The sequence below is a fragment of the Epithele typhae genome, assembly GCF_022376455.1.
Source record: "Epithele typhae strain CBS 203.58 chromosome Unknown BXZ73scaffold_10, whole genome shotgun sequence".
Taxonomy (NCBI): domain Eukaryota; kingdom Fungi; phylum Basidiomycota; class Agaricomycetes; order Polyporales; family Epitheliaceae; genus Epithele; species Epithele typhae.
In genome coordinates, this window is record NW_025954201.1 from 488,939 (window position 1) to 502,092 (window position 13,154).

General features: G+C 58.5%; 3 protein-coding genes across 3 annotated transcripts; 2 read left to right on the forward strand and 1 right to left on the reverse strand.

Moving 5' to 3' along the window:
* Nucleotides 1-793: 793 nt before the first annotated feature.
* On the forward strand, nucleotides 794-1,435 carry BXZ73DRAFT_99141 (uncharacterized protein; the record flags this gene model as incomplete). Its single annotated transcript, XM_048027910.1, has 2 exons — nucleotides 794-872; nucleotides 924-1,435. 2 exons carry the CDS (start codon nucleotides 794-796, stop codon nucleotides 1,433-1,435), a joined length of 591 nt encoding a protein of 196 aa, XP_047880269.1.
* A 1,396-nt stretch (nucleotides 1,436-2,831) lies between these two features.
* On the forward strand, nucleotides 2,832-5,383 carry BXZ73DRAFT_88835 (uncharacterized protein; the record flags this gene model as incomplete). Its single annotated transcript, XM_048025092.1, has 4 exons — nucleotides 2,832-3,164; nucleotides 3,614-3,689; nucleotides 3,852-3,985; nucleotides 4,037-5,383. The coding sequence occupies 4 exons, from the start codon at nucleotides 2,832-2,834 to the stop codon at nucleotides 5,381-5,383; spliced, it is 1,890 nt and encodes a 629-aa protein (XP_047880270.1).
* Nucleotides 5,384-6,174: 791 nt separating this feature from the next.
* On the reverse strand, nucleotides 6,175-7,942 carry BXZ73DRAFT_43087 (uncharacterized protein; the record flags this gene model as incomplete). The annotated part of the gene is made up of 3 exons (XM_048019081.1): nucleotides 6,175-7,527; nucleotides 7,571-7,724; nucleotides 7,791-7,942. 3 exons carry the CDS (start codon nucleotides 7,940-7,942, stop codon nucleotides 6,175-6,177), a joined length of 1,659 nt encoding a protein of 552 aa, XP_047880271.1.
* Between the last annotated feature and the right edge of the window lie 5,212 nt (nucleotides 7,943-13,154).

Below are 13,154 nucleotides of genomic sequence, written 5' to 3' on the forward strand. Positions count from 1 at the left end.
GCGCAGATCGTGCGGCTCTCGCTCACCGTCAAGCCTTCTAAAGATGCAGAAAAACACCTTTCACGACATCTAACTCCCCGCTGTCGATCAATGAAGCCAGCCCTGCCGCCCGAGCTGTGCGATGTAGTGAATCGTGATCGACTCTGTCGACGACTTTCGCGACCTCCCACAGTGCGCCCTCATCTGTCGACAATGGCGGCACAGGGCTCAGTTCAACCTCTTCTCCATCGTCCACCTCAACGTAGGCCATGTCTACGGACGCACCCCGACACCTGGCGCGAGCCTACGAGCCACTCTCTCCGCCCGTCCGGACCTTGCCCTGCTTGTCACGGGTCTCACTATACACCACGTCGTCGTTTTATCCGCGGATATCGCCAGATGGAGAACGAGAGACATCCTGGACTTGCCGGCCCAGCTCCCCAGCCTTCAGCACCTGTGCCTCTGCTCACCCGATGGATCATCTTCCCACATTTCCCCTCATTTGCTCGCTTCTACCCTGGTAGATGCACACCCATCTCTTGACCGTCTCAGCTTGAACGGGGTAGACGTACCCGCGCCCTTCACCCTATCGGAGATCCGGCCTTCGCGAACGAGTCCAGTCATCCGCCATCTGACAGCAACCTACGATCCCGTCGCTTATAGTCGTGGGTTTCCAGGCGTACTTCGTCCCAACATTCACGACATCCTCGACTCGTTCATACAGCTCGGCCTCATCTCTCGCGAAACCCTACTCACATTGGACTTTCCTCACTATTGGTGTTTCTCCGAACCCTGGAAAGCCCCGATACGCTCAATGCTCAACTTCCCAAACCTCGAGCAGTTCGGCGTCTTTCTCTACCACTCGTTTCATCCAACCATCGACGACGGGACCCGTGCGTATCTATCGTATATTCGCGGGCCCATCCACTAATCTACGCCCGCAGATCAGCGCACGCGCGAGCTCCTGGACGCGCTTGCCTCGTGCTCACGCCTGCGTTCCCTCCACATCACCCACGGCGAGCCAGAGACCCGTCCCTTCTACTCTCTGCGCCGACCTGTCCTGTCCAGCGCCCGTGTCGACCTCCTCCGCGACCACTTCTCCCGCACACCACCCGCGCACCCCCATCTCGAGGAGCTCAAGATCACGATCACTTACTGGGCCAAGGACGTCGAACGGGCGTGGGCCGCCGTCATCTCGCAGCTCGCGGCCGCACTCTGCGACCGCGCGCGGTACCCCGCCTTCCGCCGCCTCTGCGTCTGCAAGGCTGTCGCCTTCGATCGCACGCCGGGACCCCACGATCCCGATCTGGAGGCGGCGCGCAGGATCTGCTCCCGCTTGTTCTCGGGCTTCGCGGTGCCGGGCGTGGAGGTCGTCGTGGAGGCAAAGGTCTTGTTTGGCGAGTTCGCTGAGAAGGAAGATTTCGGGTTGGATCCGGGTGTCCCTGACGGCCGATGAAGCCTTGCGGTTGAGTACTTGAGAAGTGGCGGGCCTGAATGTGCTGGGTCAACGTCCCGTCTGCGGATGTCGAAAGCCGAGTAAGTGGGTAACTGATCTGTCGCTGGTTCGTCCTCTGCTCACCACATTCTCTGATACAGCTTCTCCTTCTAACCGCCCCGTATTCTCTTTGTTGTCGTCTCCCGAAGACTGGCCCAAGCCTATCTATCGACTGGTGGATCCTTCCTGACCGATGGTACTGGGTTTGAGCGTGTTGTGACTCGAGATGGTGACCGTGATGTAACACGTTCTTGTGCTGTGACGGGGAGCCTGGCAACGCGTCGCGCGCGAGCGCTTGATCACAGCTCGTCACACGCTCACTGCACGATCCACTGCTCCTCCATCTCTCTCCTTCTCTTTGCTCGATGGGACGCAGTCTACCTCCTGAACTATGCGACATGGTCATAGACGCCGTCGAAGACGCTTCCGACTTCCGGGAGTGTGCTCTGGTCTGTCGACAGTGGCAAAAAAGGGCACAGTTTCACCTCTTCTCCGCCATCGACCTCGACGTGGGCGCAGAACTCTGTTTGCTCCGGGAGACCGATCCTGCGGAAAACCTGCGAGCGGTACTCTCCGCGCGGCCAGAATTCAGTCTACGTATCACCTCCCTCAACTTACATCACGTCGTCCTCCGGGACCATTGGGATCACTCCGGTTGGAGAGACGAAGACATCGATGACTGGCCCGCTCAACTCCCCAACCTGCGACATCTCACCCTGTCCGCGAAGGAAGGGGTTTCACTCTCCCGCATCTCGCTCGGCTTGCTTGCTTCCACTCTGCAGACGGCTCACCCCCGTCTCGATCACTTAACCCTCAAGGCCGTCGAAGTACCAATGAGCTTCTTCGAGGACACCGTCTCATGGAACCAGGAGGCACCCATGACTCCAGGACTCCGCCACCTGAAAGCTGTGATTGACCCCGCCAGATACCATAGCGGTTCGGGAGGCGTCGCGCGCGCGGAAATCCACGACTTCCTCCACGGCTTCATGAAACTCGGCCTCATCTCGCCCCAAAATCTGCTCACCTTGGATCTTCCTCACTATTGGGTCATCGATCAACCGTGGACGGAACAGATCAAAGTCATCCAAGAGTTTCCCAACCTCGAAACGTTCGGAGTCTTACTCAGCCATACCGCGTGGCCCAATGACGAAGACGAGTTCCGTGCGTGTCCGTCGCCTCTTTCCACCTCCGGGCCACTAACCCCCCCTCCCTCGCAGACCTGCGCACGCGCGAGCTCCTGGACGCGCTCGCCTCATGCGCGCGCCTCCGCGTCCTCAAAATCACCTACGGCCTGCCCCACTTCCGCAGCCCAAACCACACTCTCCGCGACAGACGCGTGTCCGGCGCCCTCGCCCGCATGCTCCGCGACCACTTCCAGCGCGAGCCGCCGCCGCACCCTCGCCTCGAAGATCTCAGCTTCACGATCACCTACTGGATCAAGGACCTCGCGCGCGCCTGGGCGCCCGTTGTCTCGCAGCTCGCCGTCGCCCTGCGCAACCCGGCGCGGTACCCCGCGTTCCGCCGCCTGTCTGTGTGCAAGTCCATCGGCGTCGACTATCGCGCTCCGCCGCCCTCCGAGGACGAGCTCGCGGCCGCGCGGGGGATATGTTTTTGGCTGTTTGCGGGCTTCGCGAGGCACAGCGTGCGGGTGGCTGTGGACACGGAGCTCATGTATGGGAGGAGGGTGGACGTGAGGGAGGATTTCGTTCTAGACGGGGTCGGCGAACGGCGAGAGGCACAGTGACGGACCGCGTCGCGTTCCCAAACCCACAGTTCACCTTTTCGAGCTCACGATGACTCAGTGTGCTGAATGGCCCCGGGGGAGTCACCGTAGGCGGCAGTCAATCCCTGATGCGCGCGCCCCCGCGTCGGCATTTACCCGTTTTGGCAATGCTGCGCGATTCCTGTGAAGCTCATTTGATCGACGCCACGAGGCCCAAGCAAGGTTGCCATCGATACACAAGCCGGCTGGCAGTGCACGCCCACCTTCTACCCGCCAGAACCCTTGGCCTTCGCTCTCAACATGCCAGACTCCCCACTTGCTTCGACGAGACCCGTATATACTACCCAATCACCCTCATCGAGCTCCGCATGCGAACCTAAGGCTCGGGCAAGATCCGCTCCGAGCCGCTCTGGTAGGACAAGATCCACGACGCGGCCATCGTGGCCAGATGGCGGGAGGAGATGGTCGCACATGATTGTGAGAACGTGGAGCGTTATTGGGGAGGGGCTCACCGCTTCAGGCTCTACATGAAGAGGTCGAAGGAAGTTGTTGCTTACTCCCATGACGACGACTCTGAGGGGGAAGAGGAGGAAGAGGGAGTCGACGGTAGAGCTACAACAGGCGAAAAGGATCGCGAGTCAGAATCGGACATAGGGGAATACTGGCCCCCTCATGGTGGTTTGATCAAGCCGTGGCCGCGGGATCCACTTAGCGAGGCGCAAATAACCTATATCTTCGACGAGCTGCGCTACGAGGCTTCGAGGCGCGACCCAACCACCGGGATCTTTGTGAGTGTCATGCATACTTGTCGAAACCGCCACTAAGATCCGACATCGCAGGCGAGCGCCATCCGCAAGGTGTACGAATCCCATTCTCTCGTCGATGGCAATCTCAAGGAGCAGCTCATGCGCGCTGCTTCTCTGTTCGAGAACGTTCCGGAGGACGAGAAAGACTGGCACCCCGGCGCCGACGGACAAGTCCTCGACCTCGTACACCCGTCCCTTTACCCCCTCTGCATCGGGCACAGCTTGTTGCGCATAGCTGACCCTGCGGACGGACCGCCCAAGCTCATGCTGCTCGACAACGACAAGTACATCAGCTCGCGCCCTGACCTCGAGGAAGAGAGGGACTACGCCGTCTCTCAAGCTTACCAGTGGCTCCCGACGGACTTCTTGGTCACTGCGCTCGATTACATCAACAACGCCCACCCTTTCCGGCACCGCGCGCTCTACCCCGTCGTCACTTCCCTCGTCGCGCGCTTCGTTCCCATGTTCGAGCGTGTGCTCTCCGACGTCCTCTCCCCGAACTACAAATCGATCCACGAATCACCCCACGAATGGTACGACGACGTCGACGTGCGTTCGCCGGTATGGGACCCAGAGGACAATGCTAGCTCCAGCAAGCTCTGGGAAGCATGGGCGGTGCAGCACAAGTGGCCTGTGATCCCTGAACCCGAACCATTCGCGCCCCCGTCCGCGGACGGCCGCGTGTCCTTCACGCTCAAGGGGCACACGGTGCAGGCGATCGTCAAGCTCGCCAACATCCACCTCACTCCCGAGAAGCCGACCTACCCCGGCGGCTCTTGGCACGTCGAAGGGATGGCGAACGAGCGGATCGTCGCGACGGGCCTCTACTACTACGCGATGGAGAACGTGACCGAGAGCCGGCTCGGGTTCCGGATGCGGGTCGGCGGGGATGACTACGGGATAGACCTCAAGTACGAGGAGGACGATCACCGGGGGTACGTCGTCGCTTACGGCTTCGGGCGGGAAGACGAGCTGAACCAGCCGATCGGGCACATCGTCGCGCCGGAGGGCAAGTGTTTCGCGTTCCCGAACGTGTACCAGCACCGGGTTGAGCCGTTCGAGCTGGAGGACAAGACGCGACCCGGGCACCGGAAGATAGTCGCGCTTTTTCTCGTCGACCCGACAATCCGGGTACTGTCGACGAGCGACGTGCCGTCTCGGCAGCGGGAGTGGGCGCTGGCGGAGGTGGAGAGGGCGCCTGCGATGCAGAATCTCCCGCAGGAGCTTTACGACGAGATCGTGGCGTTGGCGGAGGGTGGGTGGATGTCGCGGGAGGAAGTGGAGGAGCACCGGCTGAAGCTCATGGCTGAGCGGTCGAGGTTTGTCACCGTGCACAGCAGGGATAGCTTCGAGGAGTTTTTCGACATGTGCGAGCATTGATAGCAGCCGTATACAATACATATTGGGCGCGCAGTTGATCAGGGGAGCAGCATGTATTCCGTGTCATAGGTAGGTCCAGCCCTTCACCTGGCTGAACTTGTGGGCATGAGGATGAGCATGTCATGGAGATGCATTGAGAGCGACGAGATCAGCTTTTCCGGGAAGAGGGCGGTGCACCTTGGACTCGCGTCCAACCAGTCACTGGTCGCTGACTGTGGGAAGGTACCTCGACTCACCCACCGAGGCCCAAGGCTTCCCCTCAAAGAGAGGCTGGAAGAAGAAGTCGACCCCATTTTCAGGGCAACTGGAACCGAGAAACCGCCCCAGCTGGCAAGTGAACCTCGCCGCTCAACACATAAGGTCAGCACCTCGCGATCTACAGTGCGCGACTAACAGGCTGCGAGCTACAAGAGTGGGCCAAAGTTGGCTATGATATCATGCGTCGGAATAGGTAAATCGGTCGTCGAATGGGTAGGCCATAAGACCTCCAGCCTCGCGCCTTCCGAGCATGGGCCCGTCCACTGGGATCGCGCGACCAGTGCGGGTGGCCGGACGAGGTCATCTAGTCCAGCGACATCCCGTACGCCCTAGACGCGCGCTCGACCGCGCGAGGATCTTCAGGCCCGAGGCCTCAATCCGCACAGCAACGTGCGCACGAACGGGTACGGAGATCGCCACGCTCGAAGTGAAAGACGCGGTGCACGCGGTTATCCCGGATCCGGCGATGCCGTTGCTTTTCAGCAGCACGCGCGTGCGTCAGGTCCGGCCAATATTCAGTGAGGCCTCTACAATCAATGCTCGCACATGTTGAACTTCATCTCAAAGACTTCCTCGTTGTGCCCCTTGACAAACCTCGACCGCTCAGCCATGAGCTTCAGCCGGTGCTCCTCCGCTTCCTCTCTGCTCATCAGCCCCTCCTTGGCATGCCCCATGACCATATCCACCAGCTCCTGCGGCATACGTCGCAGCATCTCCGCGTTCTCTGCCTCCGCCATCGCCCACTCCTCCTGCTGCGGCGGAACGTCGCTCGTCGACAACACCCGGTCGATGGGGTCCACGAGGAACAGCGCCAGTATCTTCCGGTGCCCGGACCGCGTCTTGTCCTCCAGCTCGAACGGCTCGACTCGGTGCTGGTACACGTTTGGGAACGCGACACACTTGCCCTCCGCCGCGACGACGTGCCCGATCGGCTGGCTCAGCGCGTCGTCCCGCCCAAACCCATACACCGCGACGTACCCCCGGTGGTCGTCCTGCTCGTACTCGAGGTCGTCCCCGTCCCAGAGGCTCTGCCGGAACGCGAGCCGGCTCGCCGTGACGTTCTCCATCGCGTAGTAGTAGAGGCCCGTCGCCACGATCCGCTCGTTCGCCATCCCTTCGACGTGCCACGAGCCCCCGGGGTACGTCGGCTTCTCGGGCGTGAGGTGGATGCTGGCGAGCTTGACGATCGCCTGCACCGTGCGCCCCTTGAGCGTGAAGGACACGCGGCCGTCCGCAGACGGGGGCGCGAACGGCGCGGGGTCGGGCACACGGGGCCAGCGGTGCGCCTTCTCCCACGCGTCGTGCACCGCGCGATTGGCGTCGTCCCACTCTGGCTCGGGCGGCTCGATGTCGTTGTACCACAAGAACACCTGATCCGTGATGTCCACCGCGAGCGGGCGCGCAGGCGATGCGGCGTCCCAGAGAACGCGGTCAAAGAGCGTCACGAAACGCGCGAGGATGCGCTCCAGTGCGGGGTACAGCGCGCGGTGGTGGATCGGATGCAGGTTGTTGATGTACCCGAGTGCAGAGACGTCGCCGGAGTCGGAAACCGCAAAGTCGGTTGGGAGCCATTGGTAGGCCATGGACGTGGTGTAATCCGGGTCCAACGAGAGGTCCCCGCGCGCGTCGACGTATTCCTCTGGGGTGAGGAGCGCGAGAGTGGGCTCGCCGCCGTCTTCGGAGCGCTTGTGGAAGAGTGTGCGGCCGATGCACGCGGGATAGAGCGAGGGGTGAACGAGATCAAGAACCTGCTCGTCGGTGTTCGGGTGCCAGTCTTTCTTGTCGTCCGGCACGTTTTCCAGCATCGCCGCGGCGCGCACGAACTGCTCCTTGAGCGCGGGCTCGATGAGCGACTGCGACTCGTGAACCTTCCGCACGGAGGACGCCTGGAGTCGGGCGATCAGCGAGACGAGCGTAGACACAGGAAACACAAAGACTTGCAAAGCTCCCAGTGCTCGGATCGCGCGCCGAGGCCTCGTACACGAGCTCGTCGAAGATGTACGCCAGCTGCGCATCGGACAGGGGCTCTCGCGGCCATCGTTTGACCTTGTCCGTCTTGAACTTGGCGGGGGCGTCGTCGTCGCTCTGACTGCCGTCGTCGCTCTCATCGTCGCTCTCGTCGTCCTCCGCGCGCGGCTTCTTCATGTACAGCTGCGCTCTGCGCTCACCGCCCCAGTACCGGTCGACCATCTCGAGGTCGTCGGCCACGATCTCCTGGCGATACTTTGCGGCGATGGCGGGATCGGTTACCTTTTCCCACCAGCGCGGTTTGGCGCGGATGAGGCCGGAATAGTGCACCATCCGCAGCTCGACGAGCGTCGTCGGTTTGACGACGGCATAGTCGAAGGGGGTGGGGAACTCAGCATCGCGCTCCATGATGGTAGAAAGAGACTCGATCGGAGAGAGAGAGAGAGAGAGAGAGAGAGAGAGAGAGAGAGAGGGCAGTTCAATCACCTCCTCTACCGGAGGCGATCCCGGAACGCTACTTAGATAAGCACGGCAGCACACCGACTCCCGCGCTGTCTTGTAGACGCCCCGCCGTCCGACAAGTGGCCGCACGAGCACATATAGTGTGTACTGTAATATACTATGTACGAAAGATATGGGTCTATTAAAGCAGTGAGCAGTCACCGCACAGATGGAAAGTATGAATGACAAGATCTGCCAGCAACGCAACAGCACCCTCATGTCTGATCCATGCCGCCCACAGTTCGTCGACCGCGCAAAGCAACTACAGTTAAACCCCTCACAGTGCATACCCCTCGGGAAGGCCCCCGAGGTATGCGTTATGAGGCTGGGGTATGCAGTATGAGAGAAGCGCTCATCGTGTCGGAAAATCCAAATCGACGTTGCAAGCCAAAGATCTCGTAACCGGATTTTAATTGGATTGCAAGCCCTTGCGAGGCGCTGGTTGGCTTGCAATGACATTGCGAGCTCTGTCAAAGCTCTGTAGCGCCTCGTGAGGGATTGCAAGGCGCCTGAAGTTATTGCAAGGACTTACCGCACAGGAAACCATATTGTAAGGCATTGCGGCATCGTGAACGCTCCAACCGACGACGAGGGACTGAGAAGATTTCGCTCGGAGTGCGCGCCTCTCCAGCGCTCCTTTCTCTGCTTCCACCACGTCACTCCCCCTTCGTCGTCCTCCTCCTGAGTCCTCTCCTGTCTATTACTACTCAACATGTATGGTGTCGCATTCAGGTTTGTGTCCTTTTCCTTTCCTGCTCTTCATCACTTATCCTTTCATCTCCGTGTCCAGGTTGAACGTCGGACGGTCGTGCTGGCACCAGGATAACGTATGTGCCACACACCGCCTATTCACGCGTGCTTCACTGATATTTTTGTCTCAAGACAGATCTCGTCTTCCCTCTCGTCTGAACACCATTCAGCCACCGTGTAGAGTGCACTCGCTGCTGCGCTAGCTACTTGGCCATTTGTATACATGCTGAAGTAAGTCGTCTATTGCCGAGCCTCAGTGAGCCCCCATATACCATGTTATCACCCCCGCCCCCCGTTTTCGTTGTTCTTGCGCCGTCTGTACTAGTTCTCTGCGCTGTACTGTATTCTAGAAAATATAATGATTATCATTGATTATCTGAATTATAACGAGTGCACAAGCTGGTAATCGGCAAGGGATGCGAGCCGGGACGCCGTTGACAGGCTGGTCGACAGATCGTGATGTCGGGTAGCAATATTGCAAGACGATGAAAGACGCGCGGTTGGATTGCGAGCTAATTAGCCTAGCTTGCGAGGCCTCGCAACACCGATCGCCCCGGAAGGCCTCGCGAGGCCTCGCGAGCCCGATTTGGTTTTTCCGACACGTGGGAGACCCATTGACGCCCTTCTGCGGGCGCCCTTTTGGCTGCTGGCGCGCGCATTAATCCTCACGCGCGCATTCCTCGTGCGCACATCACCTGTACCTCACATCAATCAGGCCGGCTTAGCCCGTGGCACCGGGGGGGGTGGCCCGGGTCAAGTAGACCTGAAACCGTGCTCCCCCGCACGTTTGAATAATTCGTCCAATAAACCCGAGCTGTTTCCCAACAGGGAAGTGCTCGAACGCCCTCCCTCCCAAGTCCCCCAGCCCATCACGTGTCCCCATCCTCCAGATCTCCCATCAGTCCGCGTTATCTCTCCCGCCCCCACCCGCGTTATCTCCCGCGCCCACGCCTACGTTATCTCCCGCGCCGGCGCCGCGCGCCTCCCTGCCCCGCCACCCGTGCTCGCTGTGCCCGACAGTGAGCTCGCTGTCCCTGCACCCTGCCTCCCCCTCCTGTCCGTTTCCCTCCGTTCTTTTTGTAATCTACTTGTATTCAAAATGCGCACCTAATTGTACACAATTCAATAGCCACACCTGCCTGGGTGTGCCTGCACTGAGCCCTCAAACCTCCCAAAATGCGTGCAATACAGGAACATATACAAGCACTCAACTGACCGGCAAAGCTCTGCATCATATAGTAGTAGATGAGAGCTGCTCTATTATAACATTTCAGGTGGATAGCTAGAGGGGTGCAGGTATGATGTCATATGTTATTTCAGAATGACATACCCCACAGTGATATGGTATATACATATATCGTCCTATGTACACCCAGAATCGTACCTAGAGGTCGTTCAGAGTGTATTGCAAGAAGAAGCAAGTGAATAGACGATGTTGTGGTGAAGATATGACATATGCTCAGAAGGGGGAGTTGGCTTGAAAATGCGGCCTTCATATGTTTTTTTGAAGACCGCTGATCACTTCGCATCTTGTTGCATTACGTTTAAATGTATATGGAGAGCTCAGATCGTTGGTTTGGTGCTTATCGGTGAAGGATTGGATACAGGCCATGGTATGTCATTATTCTATGACATAGAGTATAGCGATATGACATGTGCTCCGATTGTTATTCTGAATGGCGGAATAGAACGGGGTGTGCTTCTGCTAAACGATGCAGAAGAAACATTGAGAAACGGTGAAGAAGTCGCTGAGATATGCCATATGAGCTTGAAGTGTGTAAAGTGGTGTAGGTGGTTCAAGGGCGTTCTTTGTGCAACCTGCCGTTCTAGACCCATCTGACATATCTCAACGACTTCTTCACCGTTTCTCAATGTTTCTTCTGCATCGTTTAGCAGAAGCACACCCCGTTCTATTCCGCCATTCAGAATAACAATCGGAGCACATGTCATATCGCTATACTCTATGTCATAGAATAATGACATACCATGGCCTGTATCCAATCCTTCACCGATAAGCACCAAACCAACGATCTGAGCTCTCCATATACATTTAAACGTAATGCAACAAGATGCGAAGTGATCAGCGGTCTTCAAAAAAACATATGAAGGCCGCATTTTCAAGCCAACTCCCCCTTCTGAGCATATGTCATATCTTCACCACAACATCGTCTATTCACTTGCTTCTTCTTGCAATACACTCTGAACGACCTCTAGGTACGATTCTGGGTGTACATAGGACGATATATGTATATACCATATCACTGTGGGGTATGTCATTCTGAAATAACATATGACATCATACCTGCACCCCTCTAGCTATCCACCTGAAATGTTATAATAGAGCAGCTCTCATCTACTACTATATGATGCAGAGCTTTGCCGGTCAGTTGAGTGCTTGTATATGTTCCTGTATTGCACGCATTTTGGGAGGTTTGAGGGCTCAGTGCAGGCACACCCAGGCAGGTGTGGCTATTGAATTGTGTACAATTAGGTGCGCATTTTGAATACAAGTAGATTACAAAAAGAACGGAGGGAAACGGACAGGAGGGGGAGGCAGGGTGCAGGGACAGCGAGCTCACTGTCGGGCACAGCGAGCACGGGTGGCGGGGCAGGGAGGCGCGCGGCGCCGGCGCGGGAGATAACGTAGGCGTGGGCGCGGGAGATAACGCGGGTGGGGGCGGGAGAGATAACGCGGACTGATGGGAGATCTGGAGGATGGGGACACGTGATGGGCTGGGGGACTTGGGAGGGAGGGCGTTCGAGCACTTCCCTGTTGGGAAACAGCTCGGGTTTATTGGACGAATTATTCAAACGTGCGGGGGAGCACGGTTTCAGGTCTACTTGACCCGGGCCACCCCCCCCGGTGCCACGGGCTAAGCCGGCCTGATTGATGTGAGGTACAGGTGGCGCACATTCCTCCCGTTTGTTATCTGACCTCGTGAGTGCCGGGGCTTGCCGAGCTTGCGAGGCGGGCACCCAACGTTCAGTCGAGCAGCGAAGCGCGCGCCTAGCGCTTCTCTCCCACTCTCCCTGCCACGTACCGCTCGCGATCCCCGCTCGCAGACCATTTCACCGTTCGGCATCCACGCATAATACACACTCTTTTGCCCACCCGCCCTCCCTTGTAATAGTATAGTGCCGTTAAATGGACAAGTGCGAATTGGCTTGAGGCTGCCTGACCAATCAAATTCGCGGAGCACGAGCCCACCCGGGCTCGCCGAGCTCCGCGTCCGCCGCCGGCGCCCAGCCCAACCCAGCGTGGTCAGTCAGAGCCTTTGCTCTTGCCCATCGCGCGTCGCGTGCCGTCGAGACTGGACCCCCCCTACATAGCCTACATACGAGTGAAGTAATCAATGACTGCGAGATGATTTCCCCAGCCTGAAGAGAAGCTTGAAGCCCAGCCAAAAAGCTGTCTAATGCAATCGAATCTGAGCGAATGGTTGTCGAATAAATTTCCATGATCGAATGAAATCGAATGAAATATGACCTGCAACGTTTCGTGGGCTGATCTTCATGGCATCTTTCTCCCACGCATATCGCTGGCCTGGTTGAGCGAGCGCTTCGTGACCAACACGCTGCGTGTGGACGTGGGTCGGGGGCGCGTCGAGTGGAAGCGCCAGATCTCGCGTGAATGTCGCGCGGGATGCGCGAAAACAGGCGCTTATCTGATTGCGTTCTGTCCCTGCCTCCATCCTTTCCCTCTCGACTATGACTCTGTCCTAACTGACTCCTCCACTGCGTCTACCTGAGACTACTGCAACTTTCCCCAGTGCTGAAGCTTTTCCAGCTCCATGCCAAGCGAGCAAGAGTCCGGGCCCAACCAGAAGGTGCGGTGCTATTGCGAACGATGTTGCGGCGTCTTCCGCTGTAGGAAGACATGGAAGAAGCACCAGGCGAATGCCCCTGCGACATACCAAGCTCCTCTCCGCCAGTCTGCAACCGCTGCCGCGTCAATGTCGCAAGCGGCACCTCGAAAGCGTGCGCGGAAGGCTTCAACTCAGGCCGGACAGATGCAGGCGCATGAAAATGGATACGGTCGTGGTGAGGGCATGGCGGGAGAGTCGTCGAAGCGTCTCCGTCTCGACCTGCAAGAGAATGATGAAGCTGGCGAGAACATCAACACCGCGGAGGTGCGTCCTTTTTGCCAGCTCGTCTTCGCTTGGCTTAGGGTTGGGACGGGTTAGATCGCGTTTAACGACGGCTTTGAGGTGCTGCCTGATGCAACTGGGGAAATCGCGCCGGCTCGTGGTTATGCAAATTCACTCGTCCTGCGCTCGCCTCCGCGCTCCCTGTC